At 40.4% G+C, this 25,577-nt stretch overlaps 1 protein-coding gene across 3 annotated transcripts in view; it reads right to left on the bottom strand.

Annotated features, from left to right (window-relative positions):
• Positions 1–12,193: 12,193 nt before the first annotated feature.
• Positions 12,194–25,577, bottom strand: part of BPGM (bisphosphoglycerate mutase) — a 31,537-nt gene continuing 18,153 nt past the window's right edge. For all 3 annotated transcript variants that reach the window (XM_065939365.1, XM_065939366.1, XM_065939367.1), the window contains exon 3: positions 12,194–15,635. In XM_065939365.1, coding sequence (XP_065795437.1) covers positions 15,457–15,635 — 179 coding nt within the window. In that variant the 3' untranslated portion in view covers positions 12,194–15,456. The remainder of the gene's footprint in view (positions 15,636–25,577) is intronic.

Raw genomic sequence — 25,577 nt, 5'->3', positions numbered from 1 at the left:
TGGTGTTATATGAAGAAATAATTGCCAAATTCAATGTCATGAAGCTTTCTTCTGAGAGTTTTACAGTTTTAGGTCTTAGGCTTAGGTCTTTGAGCCATTCTGAGTTAATTTTTATAAATGCTATGCTGTGCTAAGTCACTGACTCTTTGAGACCCTATGGGCCATAGCTCACCAGGCTTCTCTGTCCACGGATTCTCCAGGCAAGAATATTGGAGTGGGTTGCTATTTCCTTCTCCAGGGGATCTTGCCAACCCAGGGATTGAACCCAAGTCTCTTAGGTCTCCTGCACTGGCAAGCGGGTTCTTTACCACCTGGAGAAGGTAATGCCCACCCACTCCAGTATTCTGGCCTGGAGAATCCCATGACTGTATAGTCCATGGGGTCACAAAGAGTTGGACTCGACTGAGCAACTTTCACTTTCACTGATATTTGGCAGGTCACTAAGTTTTTATGGGGCTCAATTTCTTCTCCCTTGCAACATGGGATTACATATCTGCTCCTCCTGCGTTATTGGAGTAAGGTGAGGTAAGGTAAGTGAAAAAAGTTTAGCAAACTAATAGCTCGGAGCTTTTGCTACTGATACCTTAAAACATAAGTAAGTAAGTAAAGTCGCTCAGTCGTGTCCAACTCTTTGCAACCGCATGGACTGTAGCCTACCAGGCTCCTCTGTTCATGGGATTCTCCAGGCAAGAATACTGGAGTGGGTTGCCATTTCCTTCTCCATGGGATCTTCCCGACCCAGGGATCGAACCCAGGTCTCCAGCATTGCAGAGAGACGCTTTACCATCTGAGCCACCAGGGAAGCATAGTGACTTATAATAACTATTTATTTAGCTTATGGCTTTGTGAATTGGCTGGACTGTGTGATCTGGGCCAGCTTAGTTGATCATTTCTAGGCTCACTCATGTGTTCATGATGAACTGGCAAAATGGCTAGTGGATGGGCAGTCTAGCATGAGTTCCATCACAGGGCTGGTGTTCGTCAATCTGTAGGTCTAGGTAACAGGAGTGACTGGGCCACATGTGTTACATCATCCAGGAGGGGTTTTTAAGAAAAGACAAGCCCCACTGTGCACGTTTCCAAACCTCTGCTTGTGTCACAGTTTTCTGATAACCCATTGGCTGGGCTTCCCTGGTAGCTCAGGTGGTAAAGCGTCTGCCTACAATGCGGGAGACCTGGGTTCAATCCCTGGGTTGGGAAGATCCCCTGGAAAAGGAAATGGCAACCCACTCCAGTACTCTTGCCTGGAAAATCCTGTGGACTAAGGAGCCTGGTAGGCTACAGTCCATGGGGTCGCAAAGTTCGGACGTGACTGAGCGACTTCACTTCACTTCATTTCACTTCATTGGCTGAGCCCAGAATCAGGTGGGAGGGGATACAAAGTTCCAGGTAAAGAAGCATGGATGAAAGGAGAGAGTGTGGCTACTTTTGCCATCTACCAGACCATTGCCAATTAGGACAGCAACATTAGTATTTCTAGCACCCAGTGAAGACATCCAAGTTGCTCACCTTTAAAAAATGGTGTTAATGTCTAAATAAGACCACCAATGACATTGTTTTAGAGTGCAGATTGGCAGACTCTATAGTCTCTGAATTAAATCAGGGCCACTGTCTTTTTTTTTTTTTTTTTTTTTGTAAGTAAAGTTTATTGGAACACTGCCACACACATTCATTTTCATATAGTATATGGCTGCTCTCACACTATGACATGGTAATTTTATTTTTAGGTTTTAAAGGACCCTCTATACTGTTTTTCAACATCATCGGTGGGAGCTGCAGTGACTGAGCCTGGTACTAGGGAGTCCTGCTGGAGCTATTCTCACACAGGGCTTTGGGTGTTATTCTCAACTGATTGGCCTTCCAAACTTAACTCTTTGGCCTTCCCAAAGAGTCTGTGAGGCATCTGATATCCTTTAAGAAACTCCTTTTTTGTTTAGACTAGAGTGGCTTCTCCTGTTCCTGACTAAGGATTCTGACACTGATATTTTCTAAGGCTGGGGCTCTGTGGCTTTAAATAACCTATGCTGAAGAAGGCACAAAGTTTGATTTTAATTTTTTGCAAATAAAATGTTTAGCTCACCTACTCCTCGGTATGCATTCATATAATCCAATTAGGTTTCATACACAAGCTCTGGACTCCCTGAATATCGAAGATGGCTTGAGAAAAGAAGGAAAGCAAACTCTTATTTCCTCCAATTTGAAAAGCAAACACTTCAATTTTGTTTGAGAAAACTCAGCTCACGAGCTCCACTCAGTGTCCTGATGGACAATGTTTTCCCAGTGCCGTTTAAGAAGGGACTGTCCTTTCCTCATTGTGTAGTCTTGACACCATTGTCAAAAATCATTTGGCGTTACGTGTTCAGGTTTATTTCTGGACGCTATTCTGTTCCATTGGTCTCTACATCCATCTCTTTGCCAGTCCCAATGGTCTTGATTTCTGTTGCTTTGTAGTATGTTTGAAATCAGGAAGTGTGAGAACTCTGAATTTGCTCCTCTTTTTCAAGATTGTTTTGGCTATCGAAGGTCCTTTGAGATTCAGTTTTAAGATTTTTTTGTCTACTTCTCCAAAGAATGCCACTGGGATTTTGATAGAGATTGCACTGAATTTACAGATCACTTTTGGTAGTCTGAACATTTTAACAACATTAAATCTTCCAGTCCATGAGCACCAGATGCCTTTCCATTTATTTGTATCTTCTTCAATTTCTTTTAGTAATATTTTGTAGTGTTCAGTATATAAGTCTTTCATCTCCCTGAGTACATTGATTGCCAAGTGTCTTATTCTTTTTGATGTTATAGTAAATGGAGATTATTTCATTAATTTCCTTTTCAGTTTGGTCATTATTAGTTGACCATTATATGTTGATTTTCTATCCTGTAACTTTGTTAAAATAATTTCTTACTTTTAACCATTTTTTGTGTGAAATCTTTAGGGTTTTCTTTAAGATTATGTTATCTGTGAACAGAGATAATTTTACTTCTTCCTTTTCAATTTGGGTGCCTTTTATATCTTCTTTTGATATCAGAGTGATGCTGGCCTCATAGAATAGGCTTGGAGCATTCCCTTTAAATTCTTTAGAAGAGTTTAAGAAGGATTAGTATTCATTCTTCTTTAAATGTTTGGTAGAATTCTGCTGTGAAGTCATCTGACCCTGGATTTTTCTTTGTTGGGAGGCTCTTGATTACTGCTTTAATCTCCTTACTAGTTATAGGTTTCTTCAGATTGTTTATTTCTTATGATTTTTATGTTGGTCAGTTTGTAGGAATACATAATTTTCTTCCAGGTTATTCAATTTGTTGGTATATAATTGTTCACAGTAGTCTGTTATAACCCTTTTTATTTCTGAGACATCAGTTGCAATGTCCCCTATTTCATTTCCAAGTTGTTAACTGAGTCTCATTTTTTCTTAGTTATTCTATGTAAGGGCTTTCCAATTTTGTGGGCCTTTAAAAAAAACAAAACAGTTCTTATATAGTTCAGTCACTCAGACATGCCCAACTCTTTGCAACCCATGGACCACAGCATGCCAGGCTTCCCTGTCCATCACCAACTCCCGGAGCTTGCTCAAACTCATGTTCATTGAGTCAGTGATGCCATCCAACTAACTCATCCTCTGTCATCCCCTCTCCTCCTGCCTCTTTCCCAGCATCAGGTTTCCAATCAGTCAGTTCTTCCCATCAGGTGGCCAAAATATTGGAGATTCAGCTTCAGCATCAGTCCTTCCAATGAATATTCAGAACTGATTTCCTTTAAGATTGACTGGTTTGATCTTCTTGCAGTCCAAGGGACTCTCAAGAGTCTTCTCCAACCAATTCAAAAGCATCAATTCTTTGGCATTCAGCTTTCTTTATGGTCCAACTCTCAAATCCATACATGACCACTGGAAAAACCATAGCTTTGACTAGATGAAACTTTGTTGGTACTATCTCTGCTTTTTAATATTCTATCTAGTTTGGTCATAGCTTTTCTTCCAAGGAGCAAGCATTTTTTAATTTCATGGCTGCAGTCACCATCTGCAGTGATTTTGGAGCCCCACAAAATAAAGTCTATCACTATTTCCATTGTTTCCCCATCTACTTGCCATGAAGTGATGGGACCAGATGCCATGATCTTAGTTGTTTGAATGTTGAGTTTTAAGCCAGCTTTTTCACTCTCCTCTTTCACTTTCATCAAGAGGCTCTTTAGTTCTTTTTCACTTTCTGCCATAAGGGTGGTGTCATTTGCATAATTGAGGTTATTGATATTTTCTCCAGCAATCTTGATTCCAGCTTGTGCTTCATCCAGCCCAGCATTTCTCATGATGTACTCTGCATATAAGTTAAATAAGCAGGGTAACAAAATAGAGCCTTGATGTACTCCTTTCCCAATTTGGGAAAATGTTGTTCCATATCTGGTTCTAACTGTTGCTTCTTGATCTGCATACAGATTTCTTAGGAGGCAGGTCAGGTGGTCTGGTATTCCCATCTCTTGAAGAATTTTCCACAGTTTGTTCTGATCCACACAGTCAAAGGCTTTAGCATAGTCAATGAAGCAGAAAGAGATGTTTCTCTGGAACTCTCTTTTTTGATGATCCAACAGATGTTGGCAATTTGACCTATTGTTCCTCTGCCTTTTCTAAACCCAGCTTGAACATTTGAAAGTTCTCAGTTCATGTACTGTTCAAGCCTCGGTAGGAGAATTTTGAGCATTACTTTGCTAGTGTGTGAGATGAGTGCAATTGGGCTGTAGTTTGAACATTTTTGGCATTGCCTTTCTTTGGGATTGGGATGAAAACTGATCTTTTCCAGTCCTGTGGCCACTGCTGAGGTTTCCAAATTTGCTGACATATTGAGTGCAGCACTTTCACAGCATCATCTTTTAGGATTTGAAATAGCTCAACTGGAATTCTATCATTACCACTAGCTTTGCTTGTAGTGATGTTTTCTAAGTCCCACTTGACTTCACATTCCAGGATGTCTGGCTCTAGGTGAGTGATCACACCATAGTGGTTATCTCGGTCATTAAGTTTTTTTGTATAATTTTTCTGTGTTTTGTTGCCACTTCTTAATATGTTCTGCTTCTGTTAGGTCCATACCATTTCTGTCCTTTATTGTGCATATCTTTGGTGTCTCTAATTTTCTTGAAGAGATCTCTAGTCTTTCCCATTTTATTATTTTTCTCTATTTCTTTGCACTGGTCACTGAGGAAGGCTTTCTTATCTCTCCTTGCTATTCTTTGGAACTCTGCATTCAGATAGGTATACCTCTCCTTTTCTCCTTTGCCTTTAGCTTATATATCCAGAGAAGACCATAATTCAAAAAGACACATGCACCACAATAGTCATTGCTGAACTACTTATAATAGCCAGGGCATGGAACACCTGAAATATTCATTGACAGAGGAATGGATAAAGAAGACGTAGTACATCTATATAATGGAATATTACTCAGCCATAGAAAAGAATAAAATAATGTCACTTGCAGCAACATAGATCGACCTAGAGTTTGTCACGCTGAGTGAAATAAGTCAGAGAAAGACAAATATTATATGATATTGCTTATATGTGAAATCTTTAAAAATGACACAAATGAACTTACTTCCAAAACAGAAATAAAGTCACAGATATAGAAAACAAACTTATAATTACCGGGGGGGGGGGGGGGGGATGTGGGGTAGGGATAAATTGGGAGATTGGCATTTATATAAACACACTACTATATGTAAAATAGATAACTATTAAGGATTTACTGTATAACACTGTACTCTTCTCAATACACTGGAATAGGAAAATAGAAGAGAATCTAAAGAACAGTGGTATCTATCTATATCTGATTTACTTTGCTGTACAGCAGAAATTAACACATTTTAAGCCTACTCCAATAAAAATTTTAGAAAAATCAGCTCTTGATTTTAATTTTTTCTATTGTTTCCTATTCTCTCTCTCTGCTCTAATTTTTATTATTTCCTTCTTCTTCCAAACTTTTAGTTTGTTCTTTTCCTAATTCCTTGAGATGTAAAATCTGAGAGCTTTCTTTTTCTTAATGTAAGCATTTCCCACTATACATGTTCTTATTACTGCTTTTACTGTATGCCATATATTTTGGTATGTTGCATTTTCATTTTATCTTCAGATGTCTTTTAAATTCCCTCATGATTTCTTTTTTGACTTGTTGGTTGTAGAAGTTATTTTCACATTTTGGTGGATTTTCCTGTTTTCTTTCTGTTGTTGGTTTCTAGTTCCATTCTGTATGGTTGAAGAAGATATTTCATATGACTTCAGCTTCTCAAATGTGTAAAGATTTGTCTTGTAGATTACATGTGGTCTGTGGGAGAATATTTTATGTGTTCTTGAGAAGACTGCATTGTGCTGCTTGGAGGGAAATGTTCTGTATATGTCCGTTAAGTCTGATTGGTCTAATTGTGCTGTTAAAGTCCTCTGTTTCCTTATTGATCTTCTGTCTAGTTGTTCTATCCATAGCTGAAAGGAGGAATTAAAGTATCCCACTATTATGGTGTTGCTGTTCATTTCTCCCTTTGGTTCTGTCAATGATTCATATATTTGGGAGCCTTAATCTCTCCTAAAATAGTATAGGATTTATGATTCTTATAGGGATTATATTTCTCAATAGTAGAATCTAAATGCTGCTTTGGGGAGACTGTGTGTCATGTGGCAGAAGTTCTTCAGTGGCAACAAGGTCTTGGGACCTTGGACCACTCTTCTTTTCAGAGAAGACTTCCATAACCATTCCCCATGTGTGGTGGCTTTCAGTTATAAAAAAATACCTTTACATATTTTAAAATATTTTTGTTATGAAGGTATATTTGCAAGGTACATAAAATGTCTGTTAGTTTGACTGATATTTTAAAATATTTGGACAAAACGCATGTGGGCCTCCACTGTGCTCTTGCATTGGACCTCATAAACATTCAAAAAGAGTCTGGGAGAGAAGTTATAGGGACAGAATTGGTTATTAGAGCAGAATGTTGAAAGCATCTAATTGCCTCCTTTTGGGACATTTAAATTTTATCCAAATAATGGAATGGTATTTATCCATATAATACAATTGTTTGAAGTCTATGAAGCATGGAGAAATGCTTATGATGAAGAAAAGAATACAAAATTGAATACAAATTAAGAATATATCTATGTGAAAATTCATACAAGAAAAAAAATAGCTCTCTGGATTGCAGGATTAAGGACCTTACTTATTTTTAACATATTTAGACTGATATATTTAATGATATAATTTGAATAAAAAGCAAGAACACAACTCATTAACCCGTTTTCTCACCATTATAGCAGCTGCCTATGGAGAAATGCTCTGAGTTGAAGGGCTACTCAGCCTCACTTGCGTTCCACTCCACCAGCAGCAGGGTTTCCATTTCTGCTTCCATGAATTCACACAGTGGGAAGACTGCCACAAAGCATAGTACAGCTTGAGATCAAATATCTCTAGACAAGAACTATTTTAAAGAATATATCTATAAAAAATGGATGGTTTAATGCTCATGGGGGATAAATCTGGGGGTGTCTGGAGAGTAAGTTTGCATGACCTTGCCTAGCACCCAGCTTTGTGAGGCAGAGAACTTAACTTCATTCCATTCTCCTGCCAGCGAAAAGACAAAGAGACAGATGAGATCCAGCACGGGTAAATCACAGGGATCCTTGAGAGCCTAAGAGCCCTGAGAGATAAGCAGATATTAGGCAGGAGATAAAAAGATGGGGTGGTGATGGAGGAGAGATGAGTACAAAGGCAGAGGCTTAAACAATGTTGGTGTCCCTAAAAGTGTGTGTGAAGTACTGTGTGGTAGACCTTTTGAAAGGTCACCCTGGAGAGGACTGAAGGAGAGTAAAAGCAGATCATCTAGAAGGCTGCTGAAATGTCTAAAGAGGGACAAGTGCCTTCTTAGTGCAGTAGGCAGCATGTGAGTCTCATAAAGAGACGAAAGGTGGGGATGTGACTCAAGGCCTGAGTGGTGGGGATAGAGATGAATTTGACAGCTAGGAGGAGGGAGAATCAACAAAAAATAAGTAACCAGAAGGAAAGTCAGGGGTGATGGCCAAGTTCTGCCTGAGCATTTGAGTGCACTCGTTGGACCAATGTTGTCAGACAAGTCTCCAGAAAGGAAAAGGATCTGGTGTTACTTTATATTTCAGATTGAAAACTGTCGGCCTCCTTCCCTGGTTACAGTCCTACAGGGATCCACAATGTTTATATTTATATTTTATGTTTACCTCGGCTGGGCTCTGTAGTTACACAATCAGAGAAAGAAATCCCACAATCAACTCCAGGACTCTCTAGACATCACCTTTTATAAGTAGCCAGAGCTAGGCTTACAGTCAAATTGAGAGGCATTTATGAATAAATACTGACCCCCAGTGTCTAGGTGCAGAAATAAAGATTAAATAAAGATTATAAAATACCAAGACTCGGGAGAGTACCTGGAATTCCAGCTACAAATAGTGTTTCCTACCATCCAACTCAGAATCCTGGGGGTGCATCAGAAATAAAAATACTGACTAGTATTTTACTATACCAATGGCTAGAAGCAGCCTGGAGAACTCCAGTGAATGGTCTATAGAAAAAGTGTCATAGTGAATTAAATGACCTGAATCATGAGTGTACACTATATAATGGTCTTGACCCTCTCTGCTCCAAGTTCCAGGTTTAACTGCTCCAAATTCTTTTCAGTAAGAGAGGAGATTTTTACACAATTAATTTGACAGAAACAACCTCCAGCTGTGTTTTACTCTCCACCTAGGTCAACGTTGACCTTCCCTCGTGGCTCAGATGGTGAAGAATCTGCCTGCAAAGCAGGAGATCTGGGTTCCATCCCTGGGTTGGGAAGATCCCCTGGAGAAGGGAATGGCAACCCACTCCAGTATTCTTGACTGGAGGGGAGCTGGTGAACTACAGCCCATAGGGTCACAAAGAGTCGAACACAACTGAGCGACTAATACTAGGTCAACATTACATCAAATGAAGCTTCCTCTCAAGTGGATACAGGGCAATGTGGTTGGCTAATGTGCCCTTTTCAGTATCTGTGTGGCTAGAGTGAATTCATGAGATATTCTTGAGTAAAAACTCGGAAACAAAATAGCTCCTTCAGGTGCAAGTGCTTCAGGGAAAGAAAGGTGCCGCCTAACATTTCGGTTGCTGCAGTTGCTATCAGATGGTACCTTTTTTCTGCAGACTGTAAGTGAGGCACTGGCTCTTTGGACACAAGCTTATGTTGCATTCTGGTCTATGCTGAAGTTTTTAAGAACTTGGCATTGCAGAGAATTAAATGAAGCCGTCTTGAAAAGGCAGAACTTCCTTCATCAAAACAGGGATTATTTTCATGAACCTTGTTTTTAAAGTAAGAATAGACTTAAGGTTTAAGTGGCCAACCACAACATAAATAAAAGGCTGGTTTTTAGTGCCAATGAAAAGCATTCATTACAGGCTATTGACCCCCAGCAGTCTCAGCAGAAGCATGGAGCAGCAGTCGAAACCATAGCTGCTTCGAGGTCACACGTATCCAAGCTGAGGTGTGACACTGAGCTGAGTGAAACAAGGCACACGGGAGATGATTGCTTCAGGGAGCCAAATTCCAAGGAAATGGAGGCCGAGAGATTAAGTGGAGTTTAGGAGTCAAACAGGTGTCATTAAGAAGGGATGTCAGTCTCAGGGAGGAAAAGATTAAAGCCTACGGTCTTGCATTAGGAGAAATAAATTCTCTTTGTTCAGCTACAAGGTGATGGCAATCATAATCCTGTTTCTGACTTGTACTAGCAGATAAGGTATTAATAATTGTTGGCCTGACATGTAACTGTAGCACTAGACCTAGCAGAAGTAAAATAAGCATACAACTATTTGTTTCTTGACAATATAATATAGACTTAAGAAGGTTTTCCTTTACTAACAAAAGACTGAAATTTTGAGAAAAAGTACAGAAACCAGTCACATTTATCCAGTCATTGCATATAGCAAAAATGTGTTTTCATTTTTAATACAAGGCTGTTTTGGTTGCTTATCAATGTTTCCCCTGTTACTTTTTCTTTGCTTCTATTTTGAAAAATATCCAGCCTACAGGAAAGCTGGAAGAATAGTACAGCATTATAAATTCTTTCCTCAATTTATCAATTGTAATTTATTAATTTGCTTTCTGTGTCTCTTTAAATATGTATGAACACTATGTTGGCTGAACCATTTGAAGGTGAATTGCAGGCATCATGACACCTCAACCTCAAATTTTTCAGCCCCTAAAATGTCCTTTATAACTTTTAATCAAAATATCCAATTAAGGTTCAAACCTAATTGGTAAAACCCTGCTCCCCGGGGTGATGGTGTTTGGAGGTGGGGCCTCTGGGAGGTGAGCAGGTATAGATGAGGTCATGGGGGTGGATCACCCATGATAAGAATAGTGTTCTAAAAGGAAGAGACCAGAGCCCCCTCCCTCTCTACCGTGTGAAGACACAGGAAGAAGATGTCAGTCTGAAAACCAGGAAGACACTTCTCATCAGACAATCAATCTGCCAGTGCCTTGATCTTGGACTTCCCAGCCTCCTGAGCCGTGAGAGATGTTTATTTAAGTCATCTGTGGTGCTTTGTTACAACAGCCTGAACAGACTAAAACAAATGTTTTATAATCCATCACTGTTATTCTTTAAACTCAAACTGTCCCAAATTTGGCACCTGAAGCCAATGTTTATGCCCCACCAGTATTTGGGCATTTTCTTCTTTTCTGACTCAAGGTGTTCTAAGTTCACTTTATCTTTATCTGCTTCCAACCTGGAATCAACAGTTTTCCCAAACATCGCTGGATCTGTGGAACAGTATTTAGAAAACAAGATCAAGGTAACTAGGTGTGTTCATTATTACTAGGTTATGGCTTCCAGGCTCTTTCAGAGCACACAGCCAGAGCTAGGGATAGGGGAAAAGGAGAGGTGGGACTGGGAAGAGAGAGGAAATCACATACACATTCATACAAATATCTCCAGTTCAAAACTAGTAACATGGTGGTCTTCTTTATCTTCCTCCACCTTCTATCTCTCTTCTCCCTTTGTGAGTAACCTAATTTACAACAACATCAACAAATATCCTCAATTTTTAAACCTATGAAATTCAGAATTACTTAAGTAATTCTTTAAAATAGTCTCAGGAACATTTACATCTTTAAACACTTGAATTTAACATCAGTGTTACCCAATCATTCCAAATTATCTTGCAGAAGTCACACAGAACAGACTAACAGCTCTCTAAAGAGCAAGGACAGATAATGCAACTGTATTTAGGACCTGAATTGGACAACTTAGCAACGGCTGTTTCTTGAGAGTACCAAAATGGACAAATATCAGAAGAGATTACTGGGGCTTTCATTTTAACTGGTTGAAGACTATCAGAGGAATTTTCTTTCTCAAAATCTATCCTGTTTGACATTCAGCATTTGTTTCAAAGCAATCCAGTGGGCAGAGTGAGAAGACACACAATGGTGGTCACAAGTTAATGAAGGATTCCCAGGTGGCTCAGTGCTATAGCATCTGCCTGCCAAGCAGGAGACACGGGTTCGATCTTTGGGTTGGGAAGATCCCCTGGAGAAGGAAATGGCAACATACTCCAGCATTCTTGCTTGGGAAGAAGAGGAGCCTGGTGGGCTACAGTTCATGGAGTTGCAAAGAGTCAGACATGACTTAGTAACTAACAGAATTAATGAAGTGGTAGTGGGTGATCAGTAAATGAGTGTTGCTTATGCTATTTACAGTCTCAGCTTTTGTGGATGTTTAAAATGTTTTATAATAAAAATATTAAAAATATATTCCTGTTAAATCAGAGTAAGCATAAGTTTAAATGGCCAGCCCCAACTAAATAGAAGGCAAATAAAATGTGGCTCTATTATGTGAAAGTCAAAAGTGATGATGACAATCTGGCTCATGTTTAAGATTTTGTCTAAGGAACTTACATTTTTTGGACTTAAACTCCATGACTTAAAAGCTAGTCTATATAGTGAGATTATCCTCCAATAAATAAAATTTCACCAATTGTGGGCAAGAGTGACTTTAATTCTGCCTATCATTTTGCTAAATAGCTTTGGCACTAGAGAGAGATTGCATAATTAAAATATTCTTACAGTACAGTCGTTTCATATTCCCCTTGGGACAGAATTTCCCTCACAGTCCAATGTGGAAACCCTCAGGATACAGCATAACATAGCATCTGCCATAGTCAGATCTGCTGAGAGGTAATGCATGATTTATTAAGATGAATAGTGCTATAGAAGTGAGTTCCAAACTTGCAAAATCCAACCACGCAGAAGACAAAAGCAGGAAAAGTGATCAGAGTCTGAAATGTTGAGGCAATTTTGTTTTTCTGAGGGAAGAGAAACATATGAAACCTTTTCCAGGTGAGAGGGAACCTGAACTTTGAAGAGAGACTTGCCACTTGTAAGCGCATAAAAATGAATTAAAAATGATGCTGGGGATGATGAACTTTCTGTCCAGTAAAGCTGGTTCCCCTGCTTCATTCTGTCATAAACAGAGAGGGGCTGGAAAAATAAAAAATTATAACTACATGGTAGGAAGGGGGGAAACATATGTGATCTCTGACTTCTCTTTCCTGGAAGGATTTCTGCTTCTGGCTACCAAGTTGGCCAACTGCAGCCCAACAGGGATTGGCTTTAACCAAAAAAAGCATCTGGCAACAAAGCTACAGAGCCTCTGGGGAGGTTTCCCAGGCTAGAAGACAAATAACCACTGCCATTAATGTGCACATGAAGGTCTGCATTTTAATAAAAGTGGTCATGACCCAAGATGAGAAATAGTCTGCAAATTTGGGGCAAAAGAATCTGGTTAAGCATGGAAATAGCCAGAACATGTTGAGAAATTTTCCTTGCACATCTTTATCAAGGAAATATACATGATGTAACGTATCCTAACAGAGAATGCTTTGTTAATTCAGTGCTCAAATTTGCACTGGATGATTTTAAGAACCTTTTTCCTGAGGCAGAATTTTTGTTTTTTTCAGAAAAACAAAGTCTCAATGTACTGGGATACAGGATTCATTTGAGATATTTAAAAATTAAAATTCATAGCATCTTGTTATGGCTATTATCTTACCACACTGGACCTGTATATAACAAGTATTACAGCCTGGGTAGAAGAAACTTGGCTAGGTGGTTACAGGGCAAGCCAAACCTGGCCCGCCAAGGACCAAATTGCTAGATAAGCTATCATTTTTTACATTTAAAAAATTCCCCCTTTTTATGGTCCCAGCTTGACACAGTACAGAGGATACCAAGATAAGGATCCAGGTTAGGCATACTTCAAGGTACCTACATCAAAAATCCTGAATACTTTGCAAACCATGCAAAGAAAACAGGTTCGCTACGTGGTCTCAAGGTTGACGTGCTAAAGTTGTTAAAGATCATGTACATCAAGTTTTCATAAATCTCATTTATTTCAGCCAAGATGTCAAAAACAATAAAACCAAAATTGCACCAGAATATGTCAGCAACAATCATCCCTCTCTGCGGAAGTCTGTGAGACTCCAAAGTGACTGAGCGTGAGCACAGCTTTGTGCATAGGAGCAATCATGCTGCTGGGGGTGCTCTGGAGGTGGACGTCTAGAGGTGGGATGAGGGGAAAATCCAAATCTGGGCTCTTGAGCTGCTTTAAGACAAGGTCACCACTTGGGCTGGAAAATTCAGAGGCCAGTTTCAGAGATGAAGCTGTTCAAAAATGGTCTGAGTTGAAGTTTAGCCACAGGTTTGGAATTCTAGGAAGAGACGGTAGTTGTATTCGCGGCCCTGATCTCTGAATTATTATAAAGAGTGCTATTTGTTTGGGCAACAGGACTGTGAAAAGAAGGACGGCAGCAGAAAAGACAGTAGTTGGTCAGGAATGCCAAGCAGCCACATTCCGTGTCCTTACGCATTGCAGATGTGGCCAGCTGTGAGCAAACCATGTTCTTTTCAGCCACCTTTATCAGCTGATGCTCTAAGTCTTCTTTATCTTTTATCTTTTGGCTGCACTGCACAGCACGTGGGGTCTTAGTTCCCTGACCAGGGATGGAACCTGTGTTCCCTGTATTGGAAGTTCAGAGTCATAACCACTGGACTGCCAGGAAAGTCCCTCTGAGTCTTGATTTAAGGATCAGTGGAGACCAAGCAGTAGCAAGGGTTTTATAATTAGTTTCCTTCTAATACCAATTTTACTATAAAATGGATACAAATAAACTAATCCACCAATGGAAAACCGTGAAAAACTGGTGATACCTGTAACAGCTATTACAGTTGTAAACTGTTAAGATGAGTCTATCATTGAAACGTATGTCACTTGCTTTGACATAAGGCAGTAGCTTAAAGAAATGATGACGTACCTGTCTACAGCATCTAAAGACATCCTGTATCATTAAGATTGATGAGCAATCAATCAATCAGTCTGTGGTCTATCCTGAGTACTACAGACTATGTACCATAATGTTTTGCCCTCAGCAGATAAAGAACAAATGTACGTGACAAGTGCCAGTATACCATTTCCCCTGTTCAACTGAATGAAATTACACCTACTATATTCTACCTTCACCCCGACCCAACCTTCAATTTATAGAGAATTAAGCATGTCTGTGTGTTGAAACCAGTACAACTCTTTGTGTTACAGGAAGATGAGAGCAGAGACTAATCCAGAAGCTTGTACTTAATACTTATGAATCATATGGAAATACTTTGGGGGTACCATTTTCAGACACAGAACTTATTTTTAAATCAATTTTAAGGAGCCCAAGATTAATGTTTAAAAACAAAAGAGAACATGAACAGCCATGGCTGTCTATATGCTGCTAATTCCAGCAGCCAGAAAGGAATTCCACCAGATATCAAACAGGATGTCTCTGGACTAGAGATGAGGCAAAGGGCCTTGCTGTTTGAAGCTGGCTGCTTTGGAAGAATCCATCTGTGACTCTCCCATTTAATGGGCCGCTGGTCTTACCTATGAGAGTACCCCTTTTCCTTGAGGAAAAGACTAGTAATAAATACTTAAGTAGAGCATATTATCTAATATCCTTTATTATCATCCCAGAAATTTTCTATAAACACAAACGTCTTATTGAAGTGAAGGTCTGTCAGTAGTGACTCAATACTGATTTACTGAATGAGGACGACATTGAACTTGACCTTCATTTGTTGCTTTCCCATCTCAGAAACTTAGGACATTGATTAAGCCCCACTGGTGACTGACTTAGTGACTAATTAAAAGGAGGCCGGCAGGGGTTAGCGCATAAGGCTATGACATAAGCACTTGGGCATCCTAAAGCCTTTAACTGGGCCAAGGTTAAGTTACCTAATTACCTCTACAAACTCTACCCCACAGCCTAGATCTGGAAAAATCAGGCAGGGAGACCAGAAAAGGAAAAAAAAAAAAAAAAAGCAAGATGAGCACCCATAACACACTGCATGCCCCTCCTTCTGCAGCTATCCCTAGCCAGCACGTGGGAAAGACTTTATTTGTCAGCTCGTTTCACTTTTCCTTGATCCTCAACTTTCTTAATGGCTGCTTGGATAGCCTCTTGGTCGCCCAGGAACTGGTGAGGCCCAACAGTATGCAGGTTCTCATCCAGTTCCAGGAGAATGGGGACCCCAGTAGGAAGAGTAATGTTGATAATTTCTTCATCCGAGATACCTGGAGATCAAGAGGGGGAGAAACAAGGCATTAAAGACAACCCAGGAGGAAGCTCTGGTTACGTATTTAAGTGCACATTTATTTAGTCCCATATTAACTGTGTGTTTGGAACCATGCCAGATACTGAAGGATTCCAGCTATGGTCATTGGAAGCCAAGGACATCCCAGAAGATTTTAAAAAAAATAAAGAAAGATGAGACAGAAATTTACATTACATCAAATCTTAGGAAAATACGTTTTGGAGCAACCTGTTCCTGGTTGTTTCCTAACTAAATGATTGACAGGTCTCATCCTCTTCTTGTCCTTTAACATTCTAACTGTCGGGAGAGCAAGGTGTAGGTGGGATCCAAGTTCCCAGACCAGGGATTAAACCCACAGCCTTGGCAATGAAAGCCAAGAGTCCTTAGTCACTGGACCACCAGGGAATTCCATCAGAATTTTTTAAAGTAACCTGAATCATAGGTTGTTCAACTTTGACCAGAAGAGCTGGAGTTGTGGCAAGGGTAGAAGCAGCCGTGGTGGTTACAGGTTTTTGTTTTTGTTTTTTTTTTTTAATGAGTGCTTTAAACGATAAATAGCTAATGTACATTCCATATACCAGGTATTTTTCAAAGTACTTTATGTGTGTTAACCTGTTTAAAATCAGATATGCACTATTATTTTTCCATGTAACAATTTCAACACAGAGAGGTTAAGCAAACAATTCAAGATCACACAGGCTGAAATAGTAAAGCCTGGATTTAAACCTAGGTGAGGAGAGTGTAAAGTTGGCTTAAAGCTCAATATCCGGAAAACTAAGAGCATGGCATCTGGTCCCATCACTTCATGGCAAACAGATGGGGAAACAGTGGCTGACTACTTTTCTGGGCTCCAAAATCACTGCAGACGGTGACTGCAGCCATGAAATTAAAAGATGCTTACTCCTTGGAAGGAAACTTATGACCAATCTAGACAGCATATTGAAAAGCAGAGACATTACTTTGTCAACAAAGGCCCGTCTAGTCAAGGCTTTAGTTTTTTCCAGTGGTCACACATGGATGTGAGAGTTGGACTGTGAAGAAAGCTGAGCGCCGAAGAATTGATGCTTTTGAACTGTGGTGTTGGAGAAGACTCTTGAGAGTCCCTTGGGCTGCAAGGAGATCCAACCAGTCCATCCTAAAGGAGATCAGACCTGGGTGTTCATTGAAAGGACTGATGTTGAAGCTGAAACTCCAATACACTGGCCACCTCATGTGAAGAGTTGACTCAATGAAAAAGACCCTGATGCTGGGAGGGGTTGGGGGCAGGAGGAGAAGGGGACGACAGAGGATGAGATGGCTGGATGGCATCACCAACTCGATGGTCATGAATCTGAGTAAACTTCCGGAGTTGGTGATGGACAGGGAGGCCTGGTATGCTGCGGTTCATGGGGTCGCAAAGAGTCGGACATGACTGAGCAACTGAACTGAACTGAACGCTAGGTGTCTGCAATTAGTATACAATGTTTTTCAAGTTTCTCTAATTCAAAATGAACAAAGAGAAGAGAGGAGACCTGAAGAGATGGAGTTAAGCTAATTAAAAGGCAACAGAAAGTGTTCAAATTATCTGCTTTAAAAACAGACATTTATTATATAGACTTCTAAACTCTAACCATATGCTTCTGTGCTATATTAACAGAAAGGACCTAAGTAGAGCAAGTTCTGAGGCAAGTTCAAGGGTCCTCCTTTACTTGGAAGGTGAGAATGGCAGAATAAGTTAGTGGCAGTTAGTTATCAATGCACTCTGTCGTTTTAATTAACCAATGGTCATAACTCAGAGGCCCTCTCTGGGCCTCCACTGCCTCTGTCTAATTAAAAAAAGAAACACACACTCTTCTCTACCACCATTACCAAGGGTGTGAGGTAGAAGGAAAGGACTTAAAAAGAGAACAGACATGAAGAAGGACAGCACGAAAAGTATTTCTTCTTTCTCCACTAGGAATTCTCTTCTAGGTTGAAGATTTAAAGAGAAGGCTACTAACACACTACTTTGCCCTGCGAAGCCCCCACCCTCACACTGCAATACTACATAAGATTACCATTCCAAACTAAAGCTGGCAAGAACAAATACATTCAGACCAGCAGCCAGCTGTTTAGTTGGGAGATGACTGCCTTGGATTTTAAGAGCGCTCGGGCTCCGTCAGGTCAGATCTGTCAGCTGGATGCACAGCAGCTGCCACACGCAACCCCTGGAGACAGTCAGAGCGGAATGCAACAGCACATGGTTTAGAGCCAGGTGACTGCTAAGGATATAGAGAAACTGAAATCCTAATACATTGTAAATTAGGGTATAAGATCCTATGGAATCTTTGAAAAACAGTCTGGCAATTCTCCAAACAGATAAGCACAGAATTACCACGGGACCCAGCAATTTTACTCCTAGGTACACATCCAAGAGAAATGCAAACATATGTCCACACAAAAGCCTATACCCAAACTCTCAGAGCAGCATCATTCATAATAGACAAAAGATGAAAACAGCCTAAAAGTCCACCAACTGATGAATGGATGAATTAAATGTGGTAGATCCAGACAATGGATTATTATTTGGCAATAAAAAGGAATGAAGTGCTGATACATGCTAAACATTGATAACTCCTGGAAACAGTATGCTAAGTGAAAGAAGTCAGTCACAAAGGAGTATTTACTGCATGATTCCATTTAAACCAAATGGTGCCTTCCCAAGATGGTTCAGCAGGTAAAGAATCCGCCTTCCAATGCAGGAGACACAGGAGACGTGGGTTTGATTCCTGGGTCAAGAAGATCCTCTGGAAGAGGCCATGGCAACCCACTCCAGTATCCTTGCCTGGAGAATCCCATGGGCAGAGGAGCCTGGTAGGCTACAATCCAAAGGGTCACAAAGAGTCAGACACAGCTGAGCAACTAAGCACGCATGAGGGCCAGGGCTGGCAAATCTAACAGTGACATAAATAGATGTATGGTTGCTTAGGGCCAGAGGGGATGGGAGGACTGGGCAGTGACAGCCAGGTACGGGGATTTTTTTTTTTTTTTTTAGGGTAATGAAAATGTTCTGAAATTGACTGTGCTGATAGATGGACGACTCTGTGAATAAACAACTCTGTGAAAAGTCACTGAATTATAACTTTAAATGGATAAACTGTATGGCATGTGAATTATAACTCTAGAAAGATGTTTGAAAAACTACTGAACAGATCCAGAGAAGTTTATGGTTCAAATCACAAGACAGTTAAGGTAGTAAAATTGAACTTTTAAAAAAATTTCCAAATTCTAGAACTTCAGCTCTGGTCATCTGACTCGTCGATGGCTATTTCCACCTCTACGGAAATATGGTACTATGAGAGAGGAGAACGCTTATGTCCATGTTCTGCCCTTGTGAAGGGCTGGGTGCTAACTGGACACCACAATCTAGTGGTCTCATGTTTTCAAGACTAGTACAGGGACGAATGGGCTTTGCCTGTGGCTCAGCGGTAAACATCCACCTGCAATGCAGTAGACCAGGGCTCGATCCCTGGGTTGGGAAGATCCCCGGAGAAGGAAATGGCAGTCATTCTAGTATTCTTGCCTGGGAAATCCCATGGACAGAGGACCCTGGCACGCTACAGTCCATGGGGTCACAAAAGAGTAGGACATAACTTAGCAACTAAACAACAATAACAGGGATGAACCGACTTGTCTGATCCCCCTTGAAATAGCTAATATACGGGGATTATCATGGGCCAGGGTTAGGGGTTATGATGTGACCTCAGAGAAAATTGCTAGGTCTTTGGCAAGGGTCAAGGGGCACACATGGAACTCATCTGACCATGGCCTCAGATCTAACCAGGTGTAACAAGTGTTATTTTTAAGAGCGTTACTCTCAAGCTCATGCTTATGGCTTAGATAACAACCCGGCTTTGTGTGGGACCACATGAAAGAGCAAACTAAACAAAGGCCACGAGAACTACAATATTTCACCTATAAAGAAAGGAGATTTCAACAGAAATAGAAATATTTCCAACAAATAAAGTTGACATTCCACTTTAATGACTACTCAAGCCATTCACAGAGCAGACTAATTACTTACAAATATTTAAAATACTTAGATTGCTTAATAATCAGTCAACAGACTTAGTGACTGACATTTTAAAAAAGCAAATTAGGAAAAACCACAATGAAGCCATTACTCATTACTCATTTTTGGCATAAGCCACATTCTTTGTCCTAAGAGAGTTAAGCAAGCAGAACTCCTAAGGCTAAAAAATGTATCTGCATTGGATTAAATCAAACCGAATCAATACTATATTATGCAATATCATATTACAAATGCATTAACTGGAATATCATATGAAAGTTATAATGAGTGGCCGGGCCAGATATCACATCCTCCATGTGATAATGGGCTTAGATTGTTTCAAACGGCATCTAAGAATGTTTGGAAGGGAAATATCTAATCCCGCATCAACCCCTTCACCAACTCCCGACTGTTGTCTTTAATTCTTGAATCTTCCATGTAGAAGCATCTGAAAGTTAACTGCAATCCATTTTAATGACTGGGATATTTCAAGTAAGAAATAATGAAAGTTTGGTGGTGAGTCAAAGGAGTAACTCAAAGCCAATATGGGAAGAATTCCAAACAACTTAATTCTTTGCACACAGGACCAACTTCCAAAAATCCAGACTGTGTCTACAATGACTCCCCTGATCACTGAACAGGAACAGGAACCATGGACAGTCATGAAGATCCCCACACATATATACAGCACGACCTCTCTGCCTTCTATCAGCGGTGGCTGAGCAAATACTCACTTCTCCCACCAGGATTATAAGACCATGTTTTAGCCACTCTTGTGATGCTCATGCTTTTGAACGGGGCCTTATGCAAGAATTTAGTAATGTTTGTTCAACTGTAAGGAATTTTATCATGTGTTGGCTGCTAGAATCCGGAATTTTTTAGCTTAATGATCTGATATTACAACTATATGAATTAAGTAAAGGCTGTTAGGAATAGAATGTTAACAAAAGCTCCAAGACATATAGCCTGTACATGAAAGCACTCAGAGGACTATATCGGAGGTACAGTACCAGACAAGTTTCAGAAGGAGTTTGAAAAGGAGACTCACAGCGTGCCTCATAAGTACAGACTTTGCATGTCCATATCCAGGTGCTACATCCTGGTACCAAGAATATATGGCACCTGACTTAACGGACCCTTGGCACAAGGCTGAAATGAATGAACCTGAACTCTCTAAGCTTTCAAATTAAATCTAGTCCCTTACTGTCGAAGCTCTGACTAAAGATTGTGATTCCTTTATTACCTTTTTAAGGAAAAAAGAGAGACGGTCAAAAAGGTTGAAGAAAAAGTCATTTGTATCTAGTACACAAACAGCAAACAACTGAAATTAAATTTGTCTTCTATATATTTTCTCTGGTTTTCTCCAAAGTGTTTGCCAAAATCTTTGAATATCAGGAAACAAGAGAAACGATGTTTGGGGAGATAGATCTCTACAGGACAACATGTGCGTGTATGCTCAGTTGCTTCAGTCATGTCTGACTCTGTGATCATGGACTGTAGCCTGCCAGGCTCCTCTGTCCATGGGATTTTCCAGGCAAGAATACTGGACTGAGCTGCCATGTCCCCCTCCAGGAGGTCTTCCTGACCCAGGGATCGAACCCAAGTCTCTCGTGTCTTCTGCATTGGCAAGTGGGTTCTTTACCATTAGTGCTACCTGGGAAGCCCTGGGAAACCCCAATTCCATGATGCTTATTTTTGGGAATTAAAGAAAGAGGGCAAAACTCTGATCAAATTATACAAATGTGAGGTGCCCCACTTCCTTTTCCCAATCACATCAGTCACAATTAAAACCCCACTGACAGTGACTAGTGATGAGAGTTCTGTATTCTTCTATTGCCAAAATAAGAGCTGACGCAAGATTCTGAATTTCATATATGGTCCATCTACTTTTAATTTTATTTCTTTTAGGTTTGAATGCTATCCATGTACAACTTAAAAGACTGGCCAGGGGACAATTAGAAATTGGTTATTTGAGTTGTGCAACATGATGATAACATAACAGCCTCTGATTCAGAATAAGGCAGAGAGTAGAATCCACCCTCATCTAATTTTATAGTTAAATGGTTTACAACTTTTAAAAAGGAAGGTTTCTATAGATCAATTATAATAAGAGAAAGCTTAACCATGCCACTAGATAAGCATTTGCTTCACAGAAGAGAGGCCTGACTTTGCTACTTCTGAAAATATCCCACAAAATGCCAAAGGTGACTAGTCAGTCAGTCCCCGTCCCCGAGCAAGTCCTAGCTGAGCTTTCCTCCTTAAGTGTCTAATTTCACTTCATCACTTCTCTGCCTTGAGACGTGTGCAGCTGCACAAGGTTCTTCAGCGGGGCAAGCCTGTCTTGCATGCCACTTTTACTCCAAACTTGAAACTGCCTAGTCCTCTCTTGAACCCAGACTAAACAATCCACTTCCGCTGGCAAAATGCAGACTACATCCAATGCTTCAGTTCAATACCTCGCTTCTCCTCCAGTGTAGGCCGGCAGGAAACAAACAGGAAGTGGCTCTGCCAACCACAGAGAAAGAAACACACCCGTCTGGAATGCGAAGGAGCAGGGAGCTCTTAGATACTAAGCCTACGCTAGGAGCCATCACGGTGGTGGGTGGTGAGAGGTGGGCTCTGCTGTCATCTAGACTTCTTAGGACAGCATGGGTAGTTGCTTATGCTGTTAAAAATCAAAGCAGTCCTTCATGTAGAGGTTTTCTTACTACATAGTATTTTACATATTTAAGTCTTCTTTCTTCTGAAGGAATTAAGAACTACTATCAAGTTAAAAGTAAAGCAGTCCATGTCACTATACCAAACTGAAAAGTCTTTGCACAGAGAAGGAAACTATCAACAAAAGGGCAGCATTCTGAATGGGGAAAGATATCTGCAAAGTGATACATCCGACAAGGGGTTCATATCCAAAGTAGAGAAGGAATTCAAACAATGCAGCATCAAAAAAAAAAAAAAAAAAAAAAGAAAACAAGCAACCTGATTAAAACATGGGCAGAGGACCTGAATAGATGTTTCCCAAAGGAGAAATGCAGATGGCCAACAGACACATAAAAAGACGCTCAGCTGTACTAAACATCAGGGAAATGCAAACAAGAACCACAGTGAGATACCACCTCATACCTGTCAGAGTGGCTATCATCAGAAAGACAACAAATAACCACTGCTGGCAAAGATGTGGAGAAAAGGGGACCCTGTGCACTGTTGGCAGGACTGAAAATTGCTGCAGTCATTATGGAAAGCAATATGCAGGTTTTTCAAAACATTAAAAATAGAGCCACTATATGATCTGGCAATTTCACTTCTGGGTATATATCCAAAGAAAACAAAAACACTAATTCAAAAAAATACATGCAAACCAATGTTCACTGGAACATTATTTATAATAGTCATGAAATGGAAGCAACCTAAGTATTCAATGATAAATTAATGGATAAACAAGATGTGGTGCATACACACAATGAAACATTACTCAGTGTTAAAAAAGATAGCTTGTCATTTGTGACAATATGGATGGATCTAGAAGGTATTACGCTAAGTGAAATCAGGCAGAGAAAGACAAATACCACGTGATCTCACTTACATGTGAAATCTAAAAAACCAAACAAACAAAACAAATGAAAGTAATCAATGATTGTTCAAATGAAAATTTTAAAACCTGACTTACAGGCTTCCCTGGTGGCTCAGGGGTAAAGAGTCCACCTGCCAATGCAGGAGACACGGGTTCCATCCTTGGTCCGGGAAGATCACACATGCAGTGGAAAAGCCAACCCCATCCATCACAACAACTGAACCCACGTGCTGCAACTACTGAAGCCCACGCACCCTTGAGCCTGCGTTCCGCAAGAGAAGCCAGTGCAATGAGAAACCCACACACTGCAGCTAGGGAGTAGCCCCTCTCGCCACAGCTAAAGGAAAGCCCATGTAGCAGCAAGGACCCAGAACAGCCGAAAATAAATTTTAAAAATTAAAAAAAACATGACTTGGCTACACTAAATAGAAGAAGAAGACACAGAAACAAAATACCGAACCACAGTTTTCCAGTAAGTTCAAGCACTTGTTCTAATTCCTACCAGAAACATGTATGCAAAATGCCTAGTACTGTGTTTAGCGCATAGTATGCACTAAAAAAAGGGCCATCTTGTATAGCTGTACCAGTGTCATTCACAAACCACAATGTAAAACCGTAAGACTCAATTAGTTGCGTGAAATTACCTTTTCATAGTTTATGTGCCAAAGATACTCGAGTCAGCTTCTCATAACAGTATTTTAAACAGAACAGATCAAGGGAAGGGCTACTTTTCAGGAAAAAAACTAAAACAGCTCAGGTGGTAAGTATCCTGTGGACAGAGGAGCCTGGTGGGCTGCCGTCTATGGGGTCGCACAGAGTCAGACACGACTGAAGTGACTTAGCAGCAGCAGCAGGGTAGAATCATAGCACCAAATATTTGAGAAACAAAATAACATCTTAGGAACTTTCTCCATTGTCAGGGTATATAGAATCTAGAGCAGATGAGTAACACGTGTATACTCTGAGCCAAACGATCTTAAGGCCCTTGGAGACTTCAGGGCAGACCGATTTCCCAATTAGTTCCGTGACTGGCTTATCATTCTTTCCAATCCAAAGTTACAATAAAGTATTTCTATAAGACAGTATGCTGTCATTGATTCTATCAGTTACCGTATTCTGCCCAACAGAAGGTAAGATGCTTTAAGTATGTCAAACAATTTAAGAACAGTATGGGGGGAAATTGCCCACTTCCTTGAAAGATCCTGTTTGTAGGGGAGAATTTTACATAAACATATCTAGAAAACAGGACTAGGAATCAGATCAGTCTACAACAACATTCATTTTTACCTTTGTGACCAATGCAAAGAATTTAGCAACTTTTGTACTTATACGGAATATGGAATCTGGTCACACTCATTTCAAAGATTCACTCTTAATACAGATGAATAACCTTTATAATAAGATGACCATATAATTTATCATCCAAACTGGGGCACTTTAGAAAGTGAAAGGAGATGCTGTGAGTAACCGTACTAGGGTAACAGACATTAACCAAAAACAGGGGGATGAACAGTAACATAAATTCACAGTAAAAATAAATTAGCAATTAAGATGGCAAATTTTATGGTCTTTTAAAAAAAATATCTTCACTGTTGCGTGAGGGCTTTCTCTTGTTGCAGCAAGTGGGACCTACTCTCTAGTTTCGGTGCACACGCTTCTAACATTGCAGTGGCTTCTCTTGTTGGCAGAGCACAGGCGTTAGGCACATGGGCTGAGCAGTTGCGGTGCATGGGCTTAGATGCCCCCACCACATGTGGAGTCTTCCTGGGCCAGGGATTGAACCCATGTCCCCTCCACTGGCAGGCAGATTCTTAACCACTGGACCGCCAGGGAAGTCCTTTACATTTTTTTAACACAATAAACACATATACACACAAATAAATTGGCCAATCTTCTTTTTATAATAGAACAATCTTGTACTTTCCCCCTTAAAGTAAGGGTGTGTGTGCTCCTTGCTCAGTCATGTCTGACTCTCTGCAGTCCCATGGACTGTAGACCACCAGATTCCTCTGCCTGTGGAGTTTTCCAGGCAAGAATACTGAAGTGGGTTGCCACTTTCTACTTTAGGGAATCTCACAGACTGAAACCTCGTCTCCTGTATCTCCTGCATTGGCAGGCGAATTCTTTACCACTGTGCCCCTTGGGAAGCCCTTAAAGTAAGCGAGATTCACTTAATTTTTGGAATCTTGGAAAGTTAGTATCTGGATTCAATTTGTTGTTGCTCAGTGGCTCAGTTGTGTCCGACTCTGTGACCCCACAGACTGCAGCACACCAGGCTTCCCTGTCCTGCACCACCTCCTGGAGCTTGCTCAAACTTATGTCCA

This window comes from Muntiacus reevesi, chromosome 6, assembly GCF_963930625.1.
Source record: "Muntiacus reevesi chromosome 6, mMunRee1.1, whole genome shotgun sequence".
NCBI classification, from domain to species: Eukaryota; Metazoa; Chordata; class Mammalia; order Artiodactyla; family Cervidae; genus Muntiacus; species Muntiacus reevesi.
This window is presented reverse-complemented; position numbering and strand designations above follow the sequence as displayed.